The sequence below is a fragment of the Lepus europaeus genome, chromosome 10 (assembly GCF_033115175.1).
Source record: "Lepus europaeus isolate LE1 chromosome 10, mLepTim1.pri, whole genome shotgun sequence".
Taxonomy (NCBI): domain Eukaryota; kingdom Metazoa; phylum Chordata; class Mammalia; order Lagomorpha; family Leporidae; genus Lepus; species Lepus europaeus.
The window spans coordinates 50,289,800-50,313,640 of record NC_084836.1 but is presented as its reverse complement, the minus strand read 5'-3'; the positions used below and the strand labels follow the sequence as shown (position 1 = coordinate 50,313,640).

General features: G+C 38.7%; 1 protein-coding gene across 2 annotated transcripts in view; it reads right to left on the bottom strand.

The window, feature by feature from the left end:
* Window positions 1-23,841, bottom strand: part of PTPRR (protein tyrosine phosphatase receptor type R) — a 255,887-nt gene that overhangs the window by 37,683 nt on the left and 194,363 nt on the right. For both annotated transcript variants that reach the window (XM_062202072.1, XM_062202071.1), the window contains 2 exons: window positions 19,692-19,878; window positions 15,385-15,469 (listed from right to left, as the gene is read on the bottom strand). In XM_062202072.1, coding sequence (XP_062058056.1) covers window positions 15,385-15,469; window positions 19,692-19,878 — 272 coding nt within the window. The remainder of the gene's footprint in view (window positions 1-15,384; window positions 15,470-19,691; window positions 19,879-23,841) is intronic.

Below are 23,841 nucleotides of genomic sequence, written 5' to 3'. Positions count from 1 at the left end.
AATGTGTACCCCATTTTGATACTTGTTCCTGACACAAATCTCACACACAAGCTTAAGATAATGAGTTTTTATGAATGCCATTTCTCATGGAGTTCTGATTCTTGACCCTATTTCTCACTTGCTCACCTTCTCGTCTTCCTTGGATTTGGAACATTGGGGAACCAGGTTTCCCCAATCCTATTGCTCCTCTGTCCTCCCATTTCTTCCTAAGTTATTACCTTCTTTCATTTCATGTATACCTCCAGGCCCCAGCCTGGCCTGGCCTTGTCAGCTCGTGTCCTGGCCAGATCCTTGATCTCTCAAGGTGAACAATTCATTATGTGCCTGACGCTGTGCTGTCAGGACTGAAGGAAAAGGTGGCACCAGCCAGGGAAACAGGGAGAGTACAAAGAAAAATACCATTCATTTCAGTGAGTTCTCAGTCTGTTCATAAAATAACAGCTAATTGTCTATTAGGTGTCACACTCTTTTTCAGGGCTTTACACATATTATGTCATTTGATCTTCATAAGCCTTTAGTAAGTGTATGTAAAATAATGGGCATTCCTTCTCCACTTTTCAAACAAGAAACTGAGAGAGGTTACATAATCTGCCCAAGAGTATACATCCAGGAACTAAGTAATGGAGTTGAATCCATGTTGCCTAACCCTAGAGAAATCTTTAGCCCTTAAGGTATGCTGCTTTTCTACTGCTAAGATGCATACATAAGCTGGCAATCACAATAAAAATACTATATCTTTAGTTTCCTTTTCAAGCGACAAACAATTCAATGCTTTTCAGAATCCTTTCTCAGTGACAGGTGGAGTAGAGAAAGAGGTGCAGCAAAGAAACACCCATTCTCCTAGTCCCAGAACTTATAATATAAGTCACCAGTCACCATTTTTGTAGTTCCAGGCCGAGTGAGAAAATCAAAGAGGAGGTGAGGTCAGAGCACCAGAGCAAGAAAGTTTAATAAAACATAAAGGTACGTCAAGAAATTTGTGTCCAAGTGGAATTAGAAGATAAATTTCTTTTGCTGCAAAAATATTTTTGAAATTCATATATAGATTTTTCATATATACATTCCTATGAACTTCTTGAAGAGCCCTCAAACATGTGAATGAGAGTTGGAGATACTTAAAAAGCTAAAAAGACTTAGCATAACTGGTATGTTAAAAATTAATTTGATATAGAGAGTGAGCAAGCGAGCACGAGAGCACTACTCTTTTATATTGGTTCATTCCTCAAATGCTTGGTATTTTGGAACTCAGTTCAGGTCTTCCATATTGGTAACAAAACCCAACTATTTGCATTACAATAAGCTTTTTATTACATTTTCCATGATTTTTTGAGGTACCCTTGCATAACTAATATTAAAGATAATAAAAGCCTTAATTAGTTTCAGAAAAAATGACTATCAGCTCATGAGGACAGAGGGAGCAAAAAAAAAAAAAAAAGCAACAAATTCTTTGACATACCTTATTAAAGAAGGTTGAGAATAGTCCCCCCACCTTGAGTGTGGGCAGGAAATAACGACTTCTAATGAGTGGAATACGGCAGAAGTGATGGTTTTTGACTAGGCTGTATAAGGCATCAGAATTCCCTTCTTGCTCTCCCTTTTAGGCTGTTTGCTCTAGTGGAAGCTACTGCCATATCTCAAGGGTACTCAAGCAGTGGAAGAGAGGGCCGCATGGTGAGGAACTGAGGCCTCCAGCCACTATGCTGATTTTATTTCCCTTGGTTAAATTCCTAGGAATGGGATGGCTGGGTCATATGGTAGGTTTATGTTCAGATTTCTGAGGTATCTCCATACTGTCTTCCACAGTGCCTGTACCAGTTTACATTCCTATTAACAGTGAATTAGGATATCTTTTTTCCCCACAACCCCATCAGCAGGTTGTTGATTTCTGTTTAAAAGCCATTCTAACTGGGGTGAGGTGAAACCTCATTGTGGTTTTTATTTGCATTTTCCTGATGGCTAGAGATCCTGAGCATCTTTTCATGTGTCTGTTGCCCATTTATATTTCATCCTTTGAAAAATGCCTGTTCGTATCCTTACCCCATTTCTTAACTGGATTGCTTGTTTTGTTGTTGAGATTCTTGTGTTCCTTACATGCCCTGGATATTAATCCTTTATCAGATGTATATTTCATGAATATTTTCTCCCATTCTGTCAGTTGCCTCTTTACTTTGTTGAGTGGCAGTTGCTCAGGTTCTTTCATGATATTTCAGTTGAGAAGCTGGCCAGGGCTGTCACTGGTAGAGTTTTAACTAGCACTGAAAGATCTCTTCTATGAAGGCTTGCTCACATGGCTAGCTGCTAGAGGCCTCAGTTCCTCACCATGTGGCCCTAACTTCCACTGTTTCCTTTGCTGTGCAGAAGCTTCTTTGCTCGATGTAATGCCATTTGTCTATTTTTGCTTTTATTGCCTGTGCTTCTGGGGTCTTATCCAAGAAGTCTTTGACTATGCTAATGCTTTGGAGTGTTTCCTTTATGTTTCTCTTTAGTAATTTGATGATTTCAGGTCTTAGATTTAGATCCTTGATCCACTGTGAATTGATTTTTATATAGGGTATAGGTAGGGTCTTGGCTTATGAGTATGCATTTATCCAATTTTCCCAGCAACATTTGTTGACAAGACCTCTTTCTCCATGGAGTGATTTTAGCTTGCCTGTCAGATTGGTTGGTTGTAGATGCATAAACTAATTCTGGGGTCTTGAACCTGTTCGATTGGTCAATATGTCTATTCTTTTGCCAGTACCAAGCTGTTTTGATTGTAACTACCCTATGATAGGTCTTGAAATCAGGTATTATGATGCCTCCAACTTTATTTTTATTGTTTAGGATTGCTTTAACTATTCAGGGCTTTTTGTGTTTCCATATAAATTTTGGGTTAGTTTTTCCAGATTTGAGAAGAATATCTTTGGTATTTTGATTAGAAGATCTTTGAATCTGTAAATTTCTTTGGGTAGTATGGACATTTTGATGACATTAATTTTTCCAATCCAGGAACATGGAAGATTTTTCCATTTTTTTGTGTCTTCTTTTCTATTGATATCATATGTTTTCTCTGACTTGTGATAACTAATATACCGAGTACCAAAAATGTAATATATATGAGTGAAATTTACATTTTGGGATTTGATTATTGTTTACTGCCCTTGTCTATACTCTTCAGGAACAGTGGTTTTTCTACTCATCATTTGTTAAATTCTTTATCTGATGGAGGGTTAAGGTTGTGATAGTAAAGACAATTGGAAATATGTCACTGTAAAAATTAAAGGGAAAATAAGAAAAGACAGAGGAGAGAGTGTGTGAGGGAGGGAGGAAGGGTACAGTGGGTAGTATCACTATGTTCTTAAAACTGTATATATGAAATATGAAAAAAATATTGCAAAAATTAAAGGAAAGAAATAGGGGAGTTGAGCAAGGGGGGAAGAGAGGGAAATATGGTTATCTTAGAATTGTATCTGAAATACATGAAATCTGTTATCTTTATATTAATAAAAATTTAAAAAAGAAAAATGTTTATTGTTTTAAGCTGCTGATTTTTGGACTATTTCTCACATTGCAGTAAACAGATATCTGGGGAACAGTGAAAAGCAGTCACAAAACACTGAATTGACAGTTGTAATTATTGTTCTTATTGTATTTACTATATACTAGACATGCCAGAAATGGAGCAGCTAACAATATTTTGCATGCTTACCCCCAGGAATTCTATAAAGTGGGCACTGTTAATATTATCTATTTAGGTTAGGCTATGGAGGCATAGAGAGCTTAAGTAACTTGCCCTGCCCAAGTTCACACAGTAAGAAGTGAAGCAGAGGTTATCAAATTTAGAACTGTAAACAAGGCCATCATCAAAGATCATGTTGAGGGGCTGGTGTTGTAGCACAGCAGCTGAAGCTTGAGACACTGGCATCCCATATCAGAGGGCTGGTTGGAGTCCCAGTTGCTCTGCTTCCCATCCAGCTCCTTGCTAATGTGCCTGGGAAAGCAGCTGAATATGACTCAGGTGGCCTGGGGCTCTGTCACCACGTAGGAGGCCTGGATGGAGTTTCAGGCTCTTGGCTATGACCCGACCCAGTGGCTGTTGTGGCCATTTGAGGAGTAAACCGGTGGATGGAAGATCTCTCTCTCTGTTTCTCACTTTCTCTTTGTCACTCTGCCTTTCAAACAAAACAAATCTTGTGTGTGTATGTGTGTGTGTGTGTAAAATATTATGAATATATACACCAAGAGCTTGCTCATCAGTCACAAGGATATTTGAAATAAAGATACATATACATATACATATATACTTTATATATATATATGTATATATATATATATATACATATATATATATATACCCAATCCTGTGGTATCATCACTGGGATCTGGGCTTCCTCCACCAGGCATGCCTCCTCCTGGCTCTTTCCCACCCCCAGTGCTGCCTCCTGGAGCCCTCCCACCTGGAATACCTCCAGCCATGCCCCCCCCCCCCCCCCACCAATGCCTCCTGGGGCTGGAGGACATGGCCCTCCATCAGCAGGCACCCCGGGGGCTGGACATCCTGGTCATGGACACTCACATCCTCACCCCTTCCCACCAGGTGGGATGCCCCATCCAGGGCATGTATATATACTTATATATACATACATATATAAATGTATATATAACCAACATATATATATATATATATATATATATATATATATATACACACACATACACATTGGTTGCATCACGAGCTTCTATCTGGGAATTGATAAAGCTGATTTGATCTGTAAGGAATGTGATTTGGCAAGAGAAAGTCCCATTCTGCTCAAAACCTTTGAGAGACATCTGAAGGCCAAGATGCTTCTAGCAATCCAGATGTCAATAAGTTCTAGAAATCAGCAGAAATGTCTCTAGGTGACACCCAAGGATCCTGTTCATAGAGGCAGACCTTCATTCAGTTTGACACAGGACACTTATCAAAAGTTCCTGGCGTGTCCTTTTGGACGGCCTAAAAGAAGCAGGATGACTACAGAGATACTTTGCTTGGGCAGGTAAGAACTGCCTGAGTCAAGATATACCTGGACAGTGGACAAGGAATTGGGATACCAGCTAGGCTACACTGAGATCTGGGTCTTGAGCTTTTACTGAAAACTTACGTACAGAGGTACCTGAGGGGGCCAAGTGGTCCTGAAGCAAACTACCCTCTTTACAGCAGATAGTGGATCCCTGTAACATGCATCCAGTGTCAGTCTTATCACCCAGAACCCTGTGACAGGGGGCACCCTAAGGAGGTGGAAACTGTCACCAAACATTCAAAAGCTCTCCATGGCACCCAAATCTCTTGAAGTCATGTCAGGTCTCTACATGTTCTGCAATCATTGGGCAGGGGCAGATTGGCCCTCACTTCTATAAGTTACTCCCAATAAAGACCTTATTCCTAATTTCGTATTCATTTTTGAAAGAATGTCCTTCAAACACTGCAAGTTTCGGTTCCTCCCCAAAACAATATCTACCTCTAATGGTAAAGCCTTTTATTCTACTTATAATTTACTATGCCCTTCATAATATCAAAGGACTTCTGGTAGACGGCTTTGTGTCCCTCAACTTTGTTTCCTCTAAGGGGCCTTGAACTCCTGTGGAGCTGCATTTTAACATTTGGAATGAAATCATCCCTTTATTTCTTTGCACATCTTTTGTCCACCACATGGATTGAAATTCTTGGCAGAATACAGACTAATGAAGGAGCAGAAAGAGAAGGCTCAGCGGAGTGAACACACACTACCCACTCGGCACGCACAGGGGTCTCGGCTGGGAGACTTTGGCAGGACTGTGCCCTCAGCCTCTTGCTGAGTGCCTGCAGTGCTATCTGGCATTTTGGCTGTGACCAGCTGGAACACACAATAACATGCATAGCTCACACACACACACACACACACACACACTCCAGTGTGTATGTTCAGAGCCACTAATCTTCCAGGATTCACCATCTTCTTTCTTTAGTAAAAGTTCTCAGGTTCTGCCAGGGAACTTGGTAGGATACACAGCTGAAGACGTCCCTTCTTATCATCCTTTGAGATTAGTTGTGGCCACGTGACTAAGTTCTCACTTGTAACGTGTGAGAGAAGTGATGTGTGTGAGTTTCAGATCATGGGATTTCAGTGAGGGGTGATGCTTTCCTCCTGCCACTTCTTACTCAGTCCTGCTGTGCCATGCAAATTAAGGCGACGTCCTGGGGAAGGTGAAGCAACCTAGAGAAGCCTCTAGATGCATAATGTGGCAAAGCTGCTGTAGCACCAGGCAGCATATACTGACAGAGAAATACATTTCCAACTCATTGAAACCACTGTTATTTTGGTTGCATTTAACACTATACGATACATATTAATTTTTTTATAAAAATATTTTAGTAAGAAGTTCTACCTAGGTATGCATTAAATAGAGTAGGTGTATCCTGCACATCTAGGTTTTCTGCATATTCTGATGTTAAATTTAGGGTTTCTTAGAGTTCACACATCCAATAAGTATCAAGGTCTGTAAAAGAAAACTTTTTAGTAAGATGCTGAATTAAGTGCAAAATTAAGTCCCCAGGCTTTACAATAAGCCATTAGAGCACTTGCAGTCATTGGATCAGTTTGAATAGCACTAAACTGCATATTGCATTGATTTACTTTCTCTCTTGCCCTACACAAATTTAGAGTCTATTCTGAATCTCTTTTCTTTTTATTATTTTTAATCTTTTATTATTATTATTTATTTGACAGATAGAATTAGACGGTGAGAGAGCGAGAGAGACAGAGAGAAAGGTCTTCCTTCTGTTGTTTCACTCCCCAAATGGCCTCCACGGCTGGCGCTGCCCCGATCTGAAGCCAGGAGCCAGGTACTTCCTCCTGGTCTCCCACGCAGGTGCAGGGCCCGAGCACCTGGGCCATCCTCCACTGTCTTCCTGGGCCACAGCAGAGAGCTGGCCTGGAAGAGGAACAACTGGGACTAGAATCCAGAGCCCATATGGGATGCCAGCGCCGCAGGCGAAGGATTAACCAAGTGAGCCGCGGTGCTAGCCCCTGAATCTCTTTTCACTACTTGGAAGAATTTGTCTTTAAATTACCTCCTGTGTAGTTTGTTCACAGACAGCATAAATACCTGATATTGGGTAGATTTTTTTTTTATAGTGCTAGTAACATTGTTTTAAATTCTAAATTTCATCAAAAGTTGAAAGACCCTTTGTGGACCACAATGTTATATACGATATGGCTATTATTTTTCCCAATATTTATATAAATTAACTAAGATCAAATCATCCCTTTATAATGTTTTTAAAAAAGATTTATTTCTATATTTGGAAGGCACAGTTACTGAGAAAGAGACAGAGAGAAAGAGAGAGAGAGAGAGAGAATGAATCTTCTAACTGTTGGTTCACTTCCCAAATGGTTGCAACAGCCAAGTCTGGCCAAGCATTTAGAACCTCTTCCGGGTCTCCCACATGGGTACAGAGGCCCAAGCACTTGGGCCATCCTCTGCTGCTTTCCCAGGCACATTAGCAGGGAGCTGGATTGGAAATGAAGTAGCCTGGACTCAAACTGGAGACAATATAAAATGCTGGCATTGTAGGCAGTGGCTTTATTTGCTACACCACAGTGCTGGTCCTATAATGTTTTTTTTTTTTAAATATTTATTTTTTATTTATTTGAAAGACAGAGTTACAGAGAGAGGTAGAGACAGAGAGAGAGAGGGGTCTTCCATCCAAAGGTTCACTCCCCAGATGGCCGCAACGGCCGGAGCTGCACCAATCTGAAGCCAGGAGCCAGGAGCTTCTTCCAGGTCTCCCATGTGGGTGCAGAGGCCCAAGGACTTGGGTCATCTTCTACTGCTTTCCCAGGTCACAGCAGAGAGGTGGACTGGAAGAGGAGCAGCAGGGACTAGAACCAGTGCCCATATAGGATGCCGGTGCTTCAGGCCAGGGCTTTAACCCGCTGCGCCATGGTGCCGGCCCCCCTATAACGTTTTTAAATGAGCACACTCTGAAGTTTTTGAAGGCAGGCATGTGCATTTTTCAGTTTCTAGCACTGTAGACAGTACATGTCTATTGTATTGATTTATTGGTCTCTTTTATTTTTAAAAAAGTTAGTACTATGCATCCTCTAGCAGTTACTCGATTGCTTTTCATTTCTAGTCAGATAAACTTCAGACAGTTTATTACATTCATGCTTTCTACTCTTTGTCTGCAATTCAATCCTTGTCCACTACAGTTTCACAGCTGCCAAGGCACTCATGTGCCCTACCCTGGTGTTATGTAGAAATTGTTGTTGCTAAGTTAAAAGTGACCTTTTTGTTGTGAGTTCAGTGAACCCATTATGGGGTGTGTGTGTGTGTGTGTGTGTGTTTAAGGTCCTCTGTGTGGCATTCAAAAACTGTTGACCATAACATCCTTTTTGAAGTTCTCCCTTCCCTCAGATTCTGGGACACAACATTCTGGTTTTCCTGCAATTTCTTTTATGGCCTCTTTTCCACTAAAGGGACCCAGCTGCCTCCCAGGGTCTGCACCAGCAGGAAGCTGGAATTGGAAGCTGACCCAGGACTCTAACTCCCACTCCCTGATGTGGAATGTTGCCGTCCCATCTGGCAGCTTCACAGCCCTGCTAAAGGCCTGCCCCTTGATGGCTTTCTGTTACTGTTTTTCTTTCGTTATCATGTAACATTTCCTTATAGTGAAAGTATCCAAAATCCAATCTTCTAAGGTATTTTTTTAAATAGACAAATATAATACATTATATTTAGATAATTTAGATTAGGCTGTGTTAAGAAATAAAAAGGAATTCAGTGACCACATACATAATGGAAACATTGGATTAAACAGAGTTGAAACCTGATTTTGTACTTCAGGCTTCTCAGGGTCTTCATTATGCCAAAGCACTTGGTGAGTTTCTAAGAAGGCATTATATGTAAATCTACTGTAAGTTGAATTCATTTTGTCATAATTACTGAATTATATATATTGAGTGTTCAGAGTTAGCACTACCCCGTAGAGCTCTGTAGCCACTATGTCTGTTGAGCTGTAGGTAGTACGGACTGAGCAATTGAGTTTTAATTTTGATTCATTTCAATTTAAAGGTACGCAGGCTTATGTGGCCCATGGTTGGTATAGCGGGCAGTGCAGGCCTGGAGGATGACGTCCAAGCTCCTTGCTGAGACGGATGCTCAGAGCTTCCGGCATCTGCCCCCACAGCCTCCTCAATGGCCACTTCCCCAAGTGTCCCAGGTGACCTAGCCCATGGGCCGAGGACAGTCTCTCAAATGTTCATATTCTTGTGCAGTCTATGCTTTTGTGTGTACTGCTTCCTTGGTCCACTGTGCATATTAAAGCCATCATTGTTCTACAGGGCTCAGCTCAAGATATACCATGTTTCTGAGGCCTTCCAGGCAGAATTAGGAATTCACTCCTTGGTTTGGGCTCCCTGAGTTTTAGTTCAGTGTTTATCTTCATGAATGTCAGTGCTGAAAATTTTTGTCTATCCTCAATGTGTTACAGCAAGCCCCTGGAGGGCAAGGTCTGGACTTAATTAGCTTCTGTATCCTTGGAGATTGGGAAATGGTTTATTGAGAGTTAATATCAGAATTAACTTCTACTAGAAAGAGTTGAAACACTGTTTTTGACTTTCTTGATTTTTTTCTCTTTTCTTTGCAATGGAGACAAGGAAACTTTCAGTACCCTTTGGTTATTATGTTTCCACAAACACTCTAAATCACTTAGGCGTGAAAAGAGGCCCATTTTTCTTCAGTTTTTATAACTCCTATGACTTACTGGGAAATACACTTTATAAAATGCTTAAAAGTACTTATCCTGCCAAGCCTAATAAAACTTATTCTAGAAATTAGTAATTTACAGTAATTTCCAAATACTTTTTTTTTTTTTTAAAGCAAGAATACAACCTACGAATGAGTAGGGAAAAATGTAGGTTGTCAACTAAAACTTTTCAATATGTTTGTCTGGACTAACAAAAAGTCAAGGATTAAAAAAGCTGTCATCATCACCATCATTTTCATCACTACAATTATAATTTTATTTATGTTTTATATTTTAAGTCTATATTTTGGTAAATTCACTATAATAATTTTTGAATACACATTTCTGAGGTATATATTAAATCTGTAGCATATCATTTATGATATATCTGGTCAGTATCAGTAACAATTACAAATTATCATTGAACACTGCACATTTTCCCTCCTCTTCTGCTCTGCCCTTTTATCTCCTTCCCTCTTCTTCCTCTTGCTTCTCTTTTCCCCCCTCCTCTCCCACTTCCCTCCTTGCTTTTCCTCTTTTCCTAACAACATTTCTGAACATATATATGGGGCCTGGAGTAAAGACCATATGAAACTTCCCCAGCCTAGTCTTCCTAAAATGCCTTCTGGCGAGCGTCAAGTATTTTATTTAACAGACAAAATGATACCTGGTTCCTGAGAGTTTGATTGGCATCGTATCAGATCCTGTCAAAGTCTGCTCTGTGCTTAAGATCTTCCTTCCAGGAAGAAATAAATATGTGAAGCTTGAAGTCAAGAGAAGAAGCCATTAGATGGAGGGCAGCACATCACTGCTAGTGCTGGAGAAGCCTGGGAGGAGGAACAGAACGACTCTCCTAGATGAAATCGAGGTAAGTGGGAAATGAGCGGAAAGGCAGGGACTTGGCCACGCCACCGAGGGGACAAGAGTCAACTCTAAATTCACCGTGGGAAGAAGACAAGACTCCTGGACGGCACTGTTCAACATGGTAGCCACTATCCACATGTGGCTAATTAAATTTAAGTAAATTAAAATGCAACGAAATTAAAAAATTAATTCCTCAGTTAGAGATCCTTCAAGTGCTCAGTTGCCGCATGTGGCTAATGACTATGGTATTGGAGAGTCAGAACATCTTCATGTAAAGAGTTGGTTGTGGCAATTCTCACTTTTTTTTTTTTTTTTTTTGACAGGCAGAGTTAGGCAGTGAGAAGTGAGAGACAGAGAGAAAGGTCTTCCTTCCATTGGTTCACCCCACAAATGGCCGCTACAGCTGGAGCTACACTGATCTGAAGCCAGGAGCCAGGTGCTTCCTCCTGGTCTCCCATGCAGGTGCAGGGCCCAAGCACTTGGGCCATCCTCCACTGCCTTCCCGGGCCACAGCAGAGAGCTGGACTGGAAGAGGAGCAACCGGGACAGAATCTGGCGCCCCAACCAGGACTAGAACCCCGGGGTGCCGCAGTCAGAGGATTAGCCTAGTGAGCCGTGGCGCAGGCCAAAACTCACTTTTTAAAAATATCTGAAAATTATAAGAGAAAATAGGGCTCTGGGAGTGCTGCTTTTGAAACAGTGAACTCTTTTTCTTTTTTTTAAAAAAAAACATTTATTTTTTATTTATTTGAAAGACAGAGTTACAGAGAGGTACGGCTGGAGAGGAGCAAGCTAGCAGCCAGGAGTTTCTTCCAGGTCTCCCATGTAGGTGCAGGGGCCCAAGGACTTGGGTCATCCTCTACTGCTTTTCTAGGTGCATTAGCAGGGAGCTGGATTGGAAGAGGAGCAGCCGAGACTCCAGCCAGTGCCCATATGGGATGCTGGCACTGCAGGCTCCTGCGAACTCTTTTCTATACAGTTGGTGCTCCACTTTTCTGGAATTTGTTCTGGGGTTAATGATGGATTCATCTTCAATTAGATAGGGAAGGAAAACTAAAACTAACACTAGCTGAGGGCTTACTAGTAGTTGGAACCTTGTGATCATTTTGTACATACTATCATTTAATTCTCTCAACAACATTGTGGGTAGTATCATTATCACCATTTTTAGAAGAAAAAAGATTACACAGGATTAAGCAGCCATAAACTAAATGTTTTCGCTGGAGTAGAAATAAAGTCTTGCTGTAAAACTTGTGGCTTTAATAAGTGGTTCATGTATTTGCATATCTACCTTGTGGTAGATACTTAAAACAATAAAATAGGAAACAATTTAAGTGGAAAACATTACTAGACATTACATTTTTATATAAGAAATAATGGCCAGAGTAACTTTGGCTAGATTGCTTTATATTTTATAAATAAATTCACTATATGTAAGAATATACATAAAATTTATTATTATTTTAAATTATTGTATGCTAATAATTTCATATTGATAAATAATCAGTTTTTTCCATTGATCTTGTGATTTTTGATGGGAACATATTTATTGCTAATATTTGTTTATACTATAAAATATTAGATATAGACTTAATCTTGGTACTTTAAAATACCCTTTAGAATGCTCTGTGCCAGACTGACATAGTTCTCAGAGAAATGCCTATAATCTAATTAATTCTTGGCCATCCATTTTTCTGCTGAAAAAAACCTCAAATCTATTTAGCCTCACTATTGCTTGATGAAAAAGCTGGCAAGCTTTAAACCTAATTGGAGTTTACTATAAGTTAAGAAATTTTTAAAAAATCATAATATTTACAATATTACTCATTTGCTAATCATTATATGTAGTATTTCAAGTTTATCTCATTTTACAGTCTAAAATAAACCATAAAGAATAGCTTTGCCTATTTATTCCAGTCTTCTCTGATAATTTTTGACCAGTGGAATGGCTTGTCCATGGAATATTTTTTAAATTATATTTTGTGCAATATGGGTGGGTGGAGTATTCAGGCTATAGATATTTTCAATAGAAAATCCATCATTTGCAACATCAGTTGTCAGCACAGGTTCCTGGTTCAAGAGATCCACCCTGTTCTGGGAATGGAAATGCTGACAGAGGACTATAAAGCAGTTGTCTGATATCATCTGGGCAGGAAATTGAGAACCATAGTAATTCCCATATCCTTTTGAAATTAGATATGGCTTGGGTACATACAATAATTGTAATAAATGCATATACCCTGATTATTTATGCTTGATATGTATTTTAGATGAAATTTTTGAGAATTCTAACACAGAGCACTTCCATCCCTTTTAGCCAGATATCTCTCAACAGTGACTATATCTTGGATATGTAGACTAGTGAAAATGCCCAATAGTGGAGTGGCTTTGACAATGTGTTTCCAATTATACCAGAAAGAGAAACTTAAAGACACTGTTAACAGCACTTATTTAAATCTTTGATTTAAAGCATTGCTATTACTATACATATGGAGAACTTGTTTTCCAATGAGTAAATTAATATTATTTCAATATCACTAATTTTTAAAAGTTTTTGTGGCTCTATTTCCACAAATTATTGCCGTGAGATGTTTCAGATTTTACTAAAACCCAAACTATATTTGTTTGTTTAGTGATAGAAAACATTACCTGCTTTCCAAAGTATCTTTGTGTGCTCTAGGTACATGACCTCCTTGATCTTACAGACTGTGTCTTTCTTCTTCTTCTTCTTCATTTTTTTTTTTTTTTAATAGGCAGAGTGGACAGTGAGAGAGAGAGACAGAGAGAAAGGTCTTCCTTTGCCGCTGGTTCACTCTCCAATGGCCGCTGCAGCCGGCGCACGGTGCTGATCTGAAGCCAGGAGCCAGGTTCTTCTCCTGGTCTCTCATGGGGTGCAGGGCCCAAGCACTTGGGCCATCCTCCACTGCACTCCCGGGCCACAGCAGAGAGCTGGCCTGAAAGAGGGGCAACCGGGACAGAATCCAGCACCCTGACCGGGACTAGAACCCAGTGTGCAGGCGCTGCTAGGAGGAGGATTAGCCTGTTGAGCCACGGCGCCGGCCATGTCTTTCTTCTTATTGGTGTCTCACACCCAGCTCATGGCTTGGCACTGATACATTTGTTGGAATCAAGTTTCGCTTTGGCACAGTTTACAGGAATGTTCTTCAAAGTGTGGTCCTGGCTTCTTCTGCATCAGAATCTCCTAGGTGTATGCTAAAGATAGTTTCCTGGGTCAACAGCAAGCCTATTTGAAAAAATGCCTATGGGTGGGCAGCAGACTCTGGGTTCCTAGCAAGGACTCTAGTTGTTATGCAGAGTGAACTTTTTTAGGAATAGCTTTATTGAGAAAATCTTCATACCCAACACAATTCATTCAATTAGTGTGCCTTCACAGAGATTTTTTTTTTCTTCCCACAGAGTTGTGCAATAGCACTACAGTTAATTCTGTAACATTTTTATGAACCTTCAGATAAACTCAAAATCTTGTAGCAGTTACTTGCCATTCCCATGGCCCCTCACTGCCTGCCTCCCACTCCACACCACGGTACTAGATAGCTACTGATGTACTTTCTGTCTCTACAGATGTGTCTACCTGGAGGTTCACATAAATGGAACTATAACATAGGAGATACTTTATGACTAGATGCTTTCACTTTCTACAGTGTTTTCAAGGTTCTTCCATTTGTAGTATGCATCAGTATCACATGGCTTTTCATTCAGCCAATTGTGTGGATATATTCCACTTCATTTATCCATGTTCATCCAGTCAATGAATATTTGTGTTGTTTTGACTTTTTGGCTACAACGCATAATGCTTCTGTGGACATTTTCTATACAGCTTTTGTGTGGAAACATGTTTCATTCTATACGTAGGAGTGGAGTGTTCCACTCATACCATAGCTCTAGGTTCTGAGGAACTGCAACATTTTTCATAAGTAGCTATACCATTTTAAAGTCTTATCAGCAGTGTATGAAGGTTTCCAATTTTTTGACATCTTCACCAGTATTTTTTATTGACCACCTTTTAAATTATGGTCATCCTGGCAGGGTCTGAGGCAATACCTCATTGTGGTTTTTATTCCTCTGATTGCTAATGATGTTGAAAAGAAAAATATCTATTTGAGTCCTAAAGATGTATGAGTTCTTTATATATTCTAGATATGAGCCTCTTGTTTGATATATAATTGCAGATTTCTCTGTGAGTTCTGTGAGTTCTTTTTTGATGGTATCATTTGAGGCACAAAACTTTTAAATTTTGATAAAATTCAATTTAATTTTTATGGTTGCTGTACTTTTGGTGTCATATCTTAGAAGTCATTGAGTGATTCAAAATCATGAAGATTCACCCCTTTTTCCTGTAAGAGTTTTCAGTTTTGTCTTGGACCTGTAGGGCTGTGACACATTTTGAGCTGATTTTCATGTTAGTGTGAGGCAGGGTCCAACCTTACTTTTTTTTTTTTTACATGAGGATATCCAGTTGTCCCAGCACCATTTGTTGAAAAAACTTTCCTTTTCTCATTAAATTTTTAGATATTCTCAGTGAAAATCAGTTGACCATAATGTGTGTCACAATAAAGTCTTAGAACTAGGAATCTACTGGAATTGTGAGTTGACCATTTTCATAACTTCTGTGATTATTAGTCTTGATATATGTTTCTAATTACTGAATTGGTGTGCATGTGGGTATTGTACAGGTTGGAAACAGCGAGTTAAGGGTGAATGGGGAAGGCCTGTCTTATGTTTTATAATGCAAATTATTAAATAAAAAAACTTACTTGGCAAGATGGTCTTATAGCGATTTTTAGTTCCATGACGTGGAATGTCAATTTCTTTGGGATCCACAAAATTCATTGGTATTTCCTATAAAAATAAATGGTGTCAAATTAGTGTATCTAAGGCTGACACAAAGAAAACCTTCACAGGGGGCCATCTGATCTACCCTCTGCTGGACTTCAAAGTCATTTATAAAACAACAGCCCATCACCTCTGGCTGACCCACACCCTTCCTTTCATAAACATGTCAGCTGCACCTGACAAGCTGACTTCCAAGAAACAGCTCCCTATGTTAGAGAGTATTACTGCATGTATACTCATGAAAGAGAAATGTAACACTTTGCTTAGATTTTTAAGAATATTGTTTTGACATAATTACTGGAATTATAGAGACAGGTAGCTGAAGGGGATTTATTTAGAAATATATATAAATTTCTTCAGATCTTTATGCAAGTTCAGTACCCAAAATTTCACTATGGTGTATTCTCTTGTAATTGTTTCTCTTTCAGATAACTAAAACTTTCCTTCGCAAGTGGTAGATATAAAGAGCTTCTGGTTCATTGACTTTATGAGGATGTGAGGGTTTTTTTTTTTTACATTAAGGAAGAGTTTACAGTTGGGATGTTCCATTTGTGATAGTAAATGCAACTTATTTTTTTGGGGGGGAGGTGAAGGACATTCAGAGACTTTTTCCTCTCATTTAACAAGAATATAAATATTCTTACTCGGGCAGAATATATTTCACAGGCCTCAAGTGATTGGGGGAGGGAACAATTAGGACAGGAGTAGCTCACTGTAAAAGCACTAGACCTAAAAAGAATCCATAGCTGAAGCAACAAGCCAACATTTAAAAAACTTGATTATACAAAATTGTTTTTCTTTAACTTAAGATTATTCAGGGATCAGCAGGGTAGCATAGTAGGTAAAGCTGCTGCCTGCAGTGCTGCATCCATGTGGGCACTGGTTCGAGTCCCAGCTACTCCACTTCTGATCTAGCTCTTTGCTATGGCCTGGGAAAGCAGTAGAGGATAGCCCAAGTCCTTGGGCCCCTGAACTCATGTAGGAGACCTGGAAGAAGCTCCTTGCCTCCTGGCTTTGGATCGGCTCAGCTCTGGCCATGCAGCCATCTAGGGAGTGAACCAGAGGATGGAAGACCTCTCTCTCCCTCTCTCTGCTTCTGTCTGCCTCTCTGTAGCTCTGACTTTCAAATAAATAAACAAATATTAAAAAAAAAAGATTCTGCAAAGAATTGCTTAGGTAAGGTTAATGTGAAATAAAATATCTTTTATGCTATTTATTAAGTGCTATTTATATATTAAATTCTTAGATCACATAAAGTAATAGGTATATTGCTTATATTTTCAACAATGGAAAATAAAACTCAACAGTCATTCATGGAAATGAAAGAAATAATTTATAAATTAATTTAGATTGTCTTAGTTTTTGGTCTGTCTGGAAATTTGAGAAAAGCAAGACTTGATTGATAGAGAGGAACAGTATACTTTTAAAACATAATCCCTTAAACTTACCTTTTAAGATATTAATACTAAGTAATATATTGTATTTTTTAAAACAATTTTAAACAGACATCAATTCTGTACATTTATGGGATACTATGCTATTTTGATACATGTATACAGTATGCAAAGTGAAGTCAGTGTAAATATATTTATTCCTTCAAACACTTAACATTTCTTTATAGCTGAAAACACTTAAAGTCCTACCTTCTAGTGGTTTGCTTGGTAGAGAAATATATAGAACTTTAACATTATCTGTAGTCATTCTACTGGGAATAGAACTAACAGAACTCCCATCTAACTATAACTTAGTAGCTATTAATCAACTTGCCCCCATGCCATCCTCCCCCTTCTTACTCCAGCCTCTAAATCCACCATTACACATTTAACTTCTATGGGATCATATACTAGGTAATATATTTTAGATATTTATATTTATCCCTACTACTTGGTCTAACTGTTTAAACCTCTCAGTCCTAAGTTACCAAAATAAGCATAATTGTTGAATATTCAATAGAAAACATATGTTCATATTTGATAATTTTCAAACAAGTCAGTCTGTTTGGCAAAGCCATGAAATAGGTACTATCTTTATTTCTCCTCTTCTTCTTCCTCACCTCCTGGGTTCTGATGCACTCTGACAATCTGTCATCTTTCAGCTTCATCGCTCTCCTGGGTAGGCCTTATTGGCCTCACCTTTCCTTTCGGGGAAATAGGTTATGTTAAGAACAGAACTATCTGCAGTTTTAGAAAAGAGTCCTGGGTATGCCCTTTGCCTAGCTTTGACTGGTTCTTTCATCCCCCTATGTCTCATTTCCTTCACATACAAAAAGAAGACACACTACCAAGTTCAATTTAAAAAAACAAAAACAAACAAACAAAAAACCTCTACGTTTGTGGCAGGCATTTGGTACAGCAGTCAAGATGCGGCGGTGAGATGCCAATGTCCCATCTTGAAGAGCCTGGGTTTGAGTCTTGGTTCTGCTCTAGATTCTAGCTTCCTGTTATTGGGCACCCTGGGAAATAGCAGGTGATGGCTCCCGTATTTGAGTCCCTGCTACCCATGTGGAACACCCAGATTAAGTTTCTGGCTCCTGGCTTCAATCTGGCCCTGCCTCAACTACTGTGTGCACTTAAGGAGTGAAATAGCAGATAAGAGATCTTTGTCTCTCTGTCATTCAAATAAAATAAATAAATGAATAAAACTCCATGTTTATATTTTATTTTGGATACTTAGATGATGGGGCTAATAGTAGATCTAATCTGTTGTTGTATCTTTCACCTAGGATGGTTGCAAACATCTGAACTTACCCTAGAATGCTTAACTTATTATACTTAACCAATATGACTTAAGATGTAGAACTGAGTTAAGAGGCAAAGCGATCTATAAGCTAAATATTCCAGTAGGGCAACAATCAGCTACATACATCACACATTAAACTATCACCAGCAACACTGATAGGTCTGGACTGAACTTATTTTGTTTAGTGCATACTTAATCTTCCTCCTGTGCTCCTTATTTCATTAAAGGGCACTGGAGGTACTCTGTCACTCAAGATAAGAGACCAGATATTGTCCCTTCTCCAATACTTTTGGCCATCGTATCCAGTTAAACCCATTTCTTACATATTCTCTTCAATTTTACTGCCATTATTTTAGGTGTAGACCACTGTCCCAGTTCCACAAGATTTTCTTCAGAGCCTCTGAACTACTCCATGGCAAATAGAGCGATCTTTCTAAAACACGACATAAAGTCCAAACTCCTAAATATGTATTTAAATTTGAATTTCTTTTATATATATAAGGCTCAACCTTTGCCACTTCCCACTTTGATTTCAATGCTCTAGCTAAATGGAACAATTTAATTCCCCAAACAGTGATACCATAGTTACTCCTCATCCTGGAGCACCCCTTCTCTGTCCAGTTCCTTCATGCCACATCAGTGACTGCCAGCTTTTACATATTTTGTCTCAACTTGACTATAACATTGTCATTTGAATTTTTATGAACAGTTAATGATACAGAAAGTACATTTACAGTCTATTGAAAAAGTTTATCTATTTCTTTTTATTTAGAGACCTCATTTGCTGATCCAGTACCCAAATACCCACAATGGACAGTGCTTGGTTGGGCCAAAGCTGGAAGCCAGGAACACAAGCCAGGTGTCCCACATGGGTGACAGGAACTCAATTATTTGAGCCATCATTACTGCCTCTTGGGGTCTGCATAAAAAGGAAGCTGGAGTAAGCAGTCACATCCAGGAATGAAATGCAGATTTTAATGTGGGATGTGGGCTTCTTAATTGCTAGGCTAAATGCCTGCCTTGGTACTTTATCTTTTTTTAAAAAAAAAATTGTTTTATTTGACAGGTAGAGTAATAGGCAGTGAGAGAGAGAGACAGAGAGAAAGGTCTTCCTTCAGTTGGTTCACTCCCCAAATGGCCACTACTGCCGGAGCTGTGCCGATCTGAAGCCAGGAGCCAGGTGCTTTCTCCTGGTCTCCCATGTGGGTACAGGGGCCCAAGCACTTGGGTCATCCTCCACTGCCCTCCCAGGCCACAGCAGAGAGCCGGACTGGAAGAGGAGCACCCGGGACTAGAACCCGGCACCCATATGGGATGCTGGCACCGCAGGCAGAGACTTAACCAAGTGAGCCATGGCGCCAGCCTCGGTACTTTACCTTTTGAACAGTAACTATTTGCTAAGCTGCTTGAGCACAGGGCAATTTCCAAATGTGCTCTAGTGCCTGGTATATAAAAACACTAAAGACTATATAATAAATAGTGGGCTTACCATGAATTCACTTTGTAGTAAATGTGAACTTGCTACGACGTCCCTCAGCTGTGACCTTGTGAGAACTCGGCTGGCTGACTGCAGGTACTCCATTGCTGCCTTCTCCCGTGGTGTTGGTATAGCCACAAAAGGTTCAACATTCCCCAAGGTACTCATGTCCAGTGTTAGAGATACGTTGGACCCTCGTCTGCATTGGAAAAGATGTTATTAGGTTTAAACATTACATAGACTATTTTGATCACACAAATTTATCATTCTACACATGCACACAATTCAGTGAGAATTTCTACAGAAATAAGGACCAAATAGATTTTTCTCTTTTGGTACCAGGATTGACTATAGCAACTATCCACAGTTCTTTTACAGGAAAATGGCAATTTTGCTCTTGGAAATAACATCTAATTAAGAATATGCACTATAATTTATTAAGGGGTATATTTATTATAGAGACAATAGGATGGCTGAAAACATTAAGTGGAAAATTTTTTAAAAGTAGACACATTTGAACTGAGAAATCAAATATAATACAAGCCAACTTTTATTTACATGTATGTATAAAATCCAGTATAAAAATAACATAGTCATATTATTATTATTATTATCATCATTATTATTACTTAAGAGGCAGAAGAGAGAGAGAGAAAGAGAAAGAGAGAGAAAGAGATATGCTCCCATCAGTGGGTTTACTACCCAAGTGTCCCTAAAAGCTGGGTCTGAGATAGGCAGAAGTCAAAAGCCAGGAACTCCATTCAGGTCTACCATGTGGGTGACAGGGACCCTAGTACTTGGGCTATCATCTGCTGCCTCCTAGGTGCATTAACAGGAAGCTGGATTGGAAGCAGAGTTGGAATTCAATTCCAAGCACTCCAACACGGAATATAGACATCCCAAGCAGAGTTTTAAACTGCAGCTTCATAATGCCTGCTCCAAGACTTTAATTTAAACGATGGAAAATTATTATAATACACAATAAAACAACCCAGTAAATGAAAATCTATCAGTTCTTTACTCTTACAAATCTATATCTGGTTGCATCTTTGGTGCTTCTATAATCTAATATGCAATGTTGTCATTTTAAATTTATAAATGATTTATAATTATTTTATTAATTCTTGCTTTAACTTGATGGTTATTTAAGTATTTGAACATTTATTTGCTATATTAATTTCTATTTTTAGTATAGTATATGGAAAATAGAGAATGGCTGAACTTCTGACAGTTGAAATTTCTTGATTCTTTCTTTGAGATAACATATAATCATTTTTTCTAAACATTTTTGGCAACTAATTTGGTTATATATGCCTGCAGGAATATGTGGATGCACATATACACATATATCATCTCATTTATTATGCTAGTATATTATTCTTAAAGATATTAGTCCCATTTAATCTTTCCTAACTTTTTTTCATAGATTGTCAAAGCCTGAGATAATTATATGAGTCCTTCACAACAATCATATATGCTGGTTTTTCTTCATTGCTAATAGTTTTTAACTTGCTTATTTAGCCATTGTATTATTTGAAGACATTCACAATTATATATTTTGTCAACATTTCTTTCTTTCCTATTAATCTTATATTTGATCTCCCATCTGACTTTAAAAAATTAATACTTATAAACCTGTTCTCTTTTGACATGTTCCTAAAAACACCTTTTCTCATTCTGTTATTATTTATCACTCGGGATCACTGGGTCGAGGATTGGGGGATAAAATTCTGGCCTACCTGATACAATCAGCTTCCTGATAGACAAGTGTACTCCTCTCCATTTATTTTCAGGTCCTGGGAGAGTTGTTGTTGGTTACAGGGCTCTTGTGTTTGAGAAGCAAAGAATGTCTCTACTTTCAGACCAGGACTTTACATCTACTTTTGGTGGGAAAACAGCTTTTAAAGTTTCTCCATCCAGGTAGAAATTCATTCCCGATTCTGTGGTTTGCATTGCATTTGTGAGAATTTGCATTTTGCTAGCTTCATTGATATTTTAGTAAGGAATTGGGAGCAGCTACTTAAATGATTGCTGGTTGGATGACATTTTAACCATGATTTGTGTCAGTCAACTCTCAGCCTTAAGAGGTTTAGTAGAGAATGAGATGGCTTCTATCCAGGGTGCTCAGAGCAGATGCGTGAGGGAGAAATCATTGAGGTGGGCATTGAAGTTGTAAAAGTTCAAGAGGTACATTGTAGGTGTAGGGTCATTTCACAGACAGAGCCCAGCAAGGACAAGTGTGGCAGCAGAAACATAGTAAGATCACTTTGAGAAATGGCTCAGAAACAGTTCAAGCCAGAGTTCAGCTGTGTAAAAATGCATTTTGGAATTGGAGGACAAGGTATGTAGGAGAGCAACTGGAAGACTACAGAAAAGCCTGTCCAAATCCAGAAGAGAGAGGAGCGTAACATCAAGGTATATCAACTTCTGTTTTGGCTTCCCCCAGCATATGCTGCCCAAACCTGGGAGACTGAAACCCTCCAAGATCCCATGTGGATGGCCCATTTGATTTAGTGAGTAAATTTCCTCAAGCTGAGAGCCATGGAAGCACTTTCATGTAAACTGACTTAGCAAGGAAGAATGACTTTTCCTTGGCAAAGGAAGGAAGAAAGGAAACTAATATTTGTTAAATATCTATTAGGTGCCAAGTACTGTTCTGAACACTTTCACATATGGAAGCTCAACATGCGTAGCAGCATTCTGAGATGTGACCTTCCCCCATGTTACAGGTAAAGAAATAACTAAGAAATACAATAGTGGTGTAAAAGGTTCTATCCAAATAAGAGTGCAAAACCCAAATTCTTCCTGCTTTGTCACCTGAAAGCAGCAGTATGGTGGGCAAAAGACGTTAGAGTCCATGTACCCAACGTGGAGCTGGAGTCAAGGATCAGAAATAAGGTCAAGCTGACCGCATGCTTGTGGAAGTAGCAGAGTCATCAGGGGGCAGTCACACTTGCCTGGAATAATCCTGCCTCTCCATATTGTTATGGCGGACTGGTGGTCAGGCTGTTTAACCTCACTGAAGCTTACATGTTTCCTTGTTTGTAAAATAAGTAATGAAATAGACCTACCTCAGAGTGTTATTCCAAGCCTTAACCAGAAAATGAAAGTCAAGTGCTTACAAAAGGTGATGATATCCTATTGTTACATTTGGGTAATAATGAACCAAGTTCTGCCCAAGTCTCACCATTTGATTACCTAAGGGAGCTATTTTAGGATTTTATCACAAAAAAAAATTGAAAATTGAGGTTTATTTTAATGTTTTGAAATCAATAGAATCAATATATTTGTCAATAAGGAAAAGCATATCTGTATAGATAAACTGTGGATCTTAAACCTCCCTTTATCATGGCAAATCCACTTCCTAAACAACTCCAGAACAACTCGGCACTCGGGCAATGTCTCAGAGTTCAATTATGGAGTTAACCTCGCACAGGCTGTTCACCTCACAGGGAGCATTTTCAACATAGCCCTTATCATGGTAAGGCTATGACCATGAAGTGTTATGGTAGGATGTCATGAACTTAAAGGAATCTCTGCTTCCATTAATTTTTATTTTCAAAGAACAAATAATATTTGGATTAATTGAAATATGGTAAAATTTAGAAGTCTAATCCATAGCATCAACTTAAAAAATTTTAATGGGATATTTCTTAGTTATATCTTGTATTTGGAAAGAAGAAATAAAATGCACTCTTATATTACATTTTACAGTACAGTATTTTTCATTATCAAGGTAACATGTTCATTGTGGAAAATTTATAAAATTTGGAAGTTTTAAAGAAGAAATTAAATCACTATTACATATTCTTCACTAACATTTAAATTGACTTAAATTTTGCTATTTCTTGAGGGAGGAATGGCAGTGGCTTATTTTTTTATTTCTTTGGTTAGAAACAAGGTTAAATACATTTTTGGATGACTATTATTTATTCATAATTCCTTACCTTTAACAGTTGTCTTTTCATGCTCTTTGCTAATTTTAATGTTGTAGCATTAATACATTATTACCTACACTGATATCTGTATATAATGCTAGTTATTTCTTAGACATATTTGTTGCAAATAGTTGGTTGTTGCCTAAAAACACTAAGAATTTTTTTAAAGTTCTATTTATAGTTGATCAAGTATACAAATCTTTCTTTTGAAGTTTCATGCATTG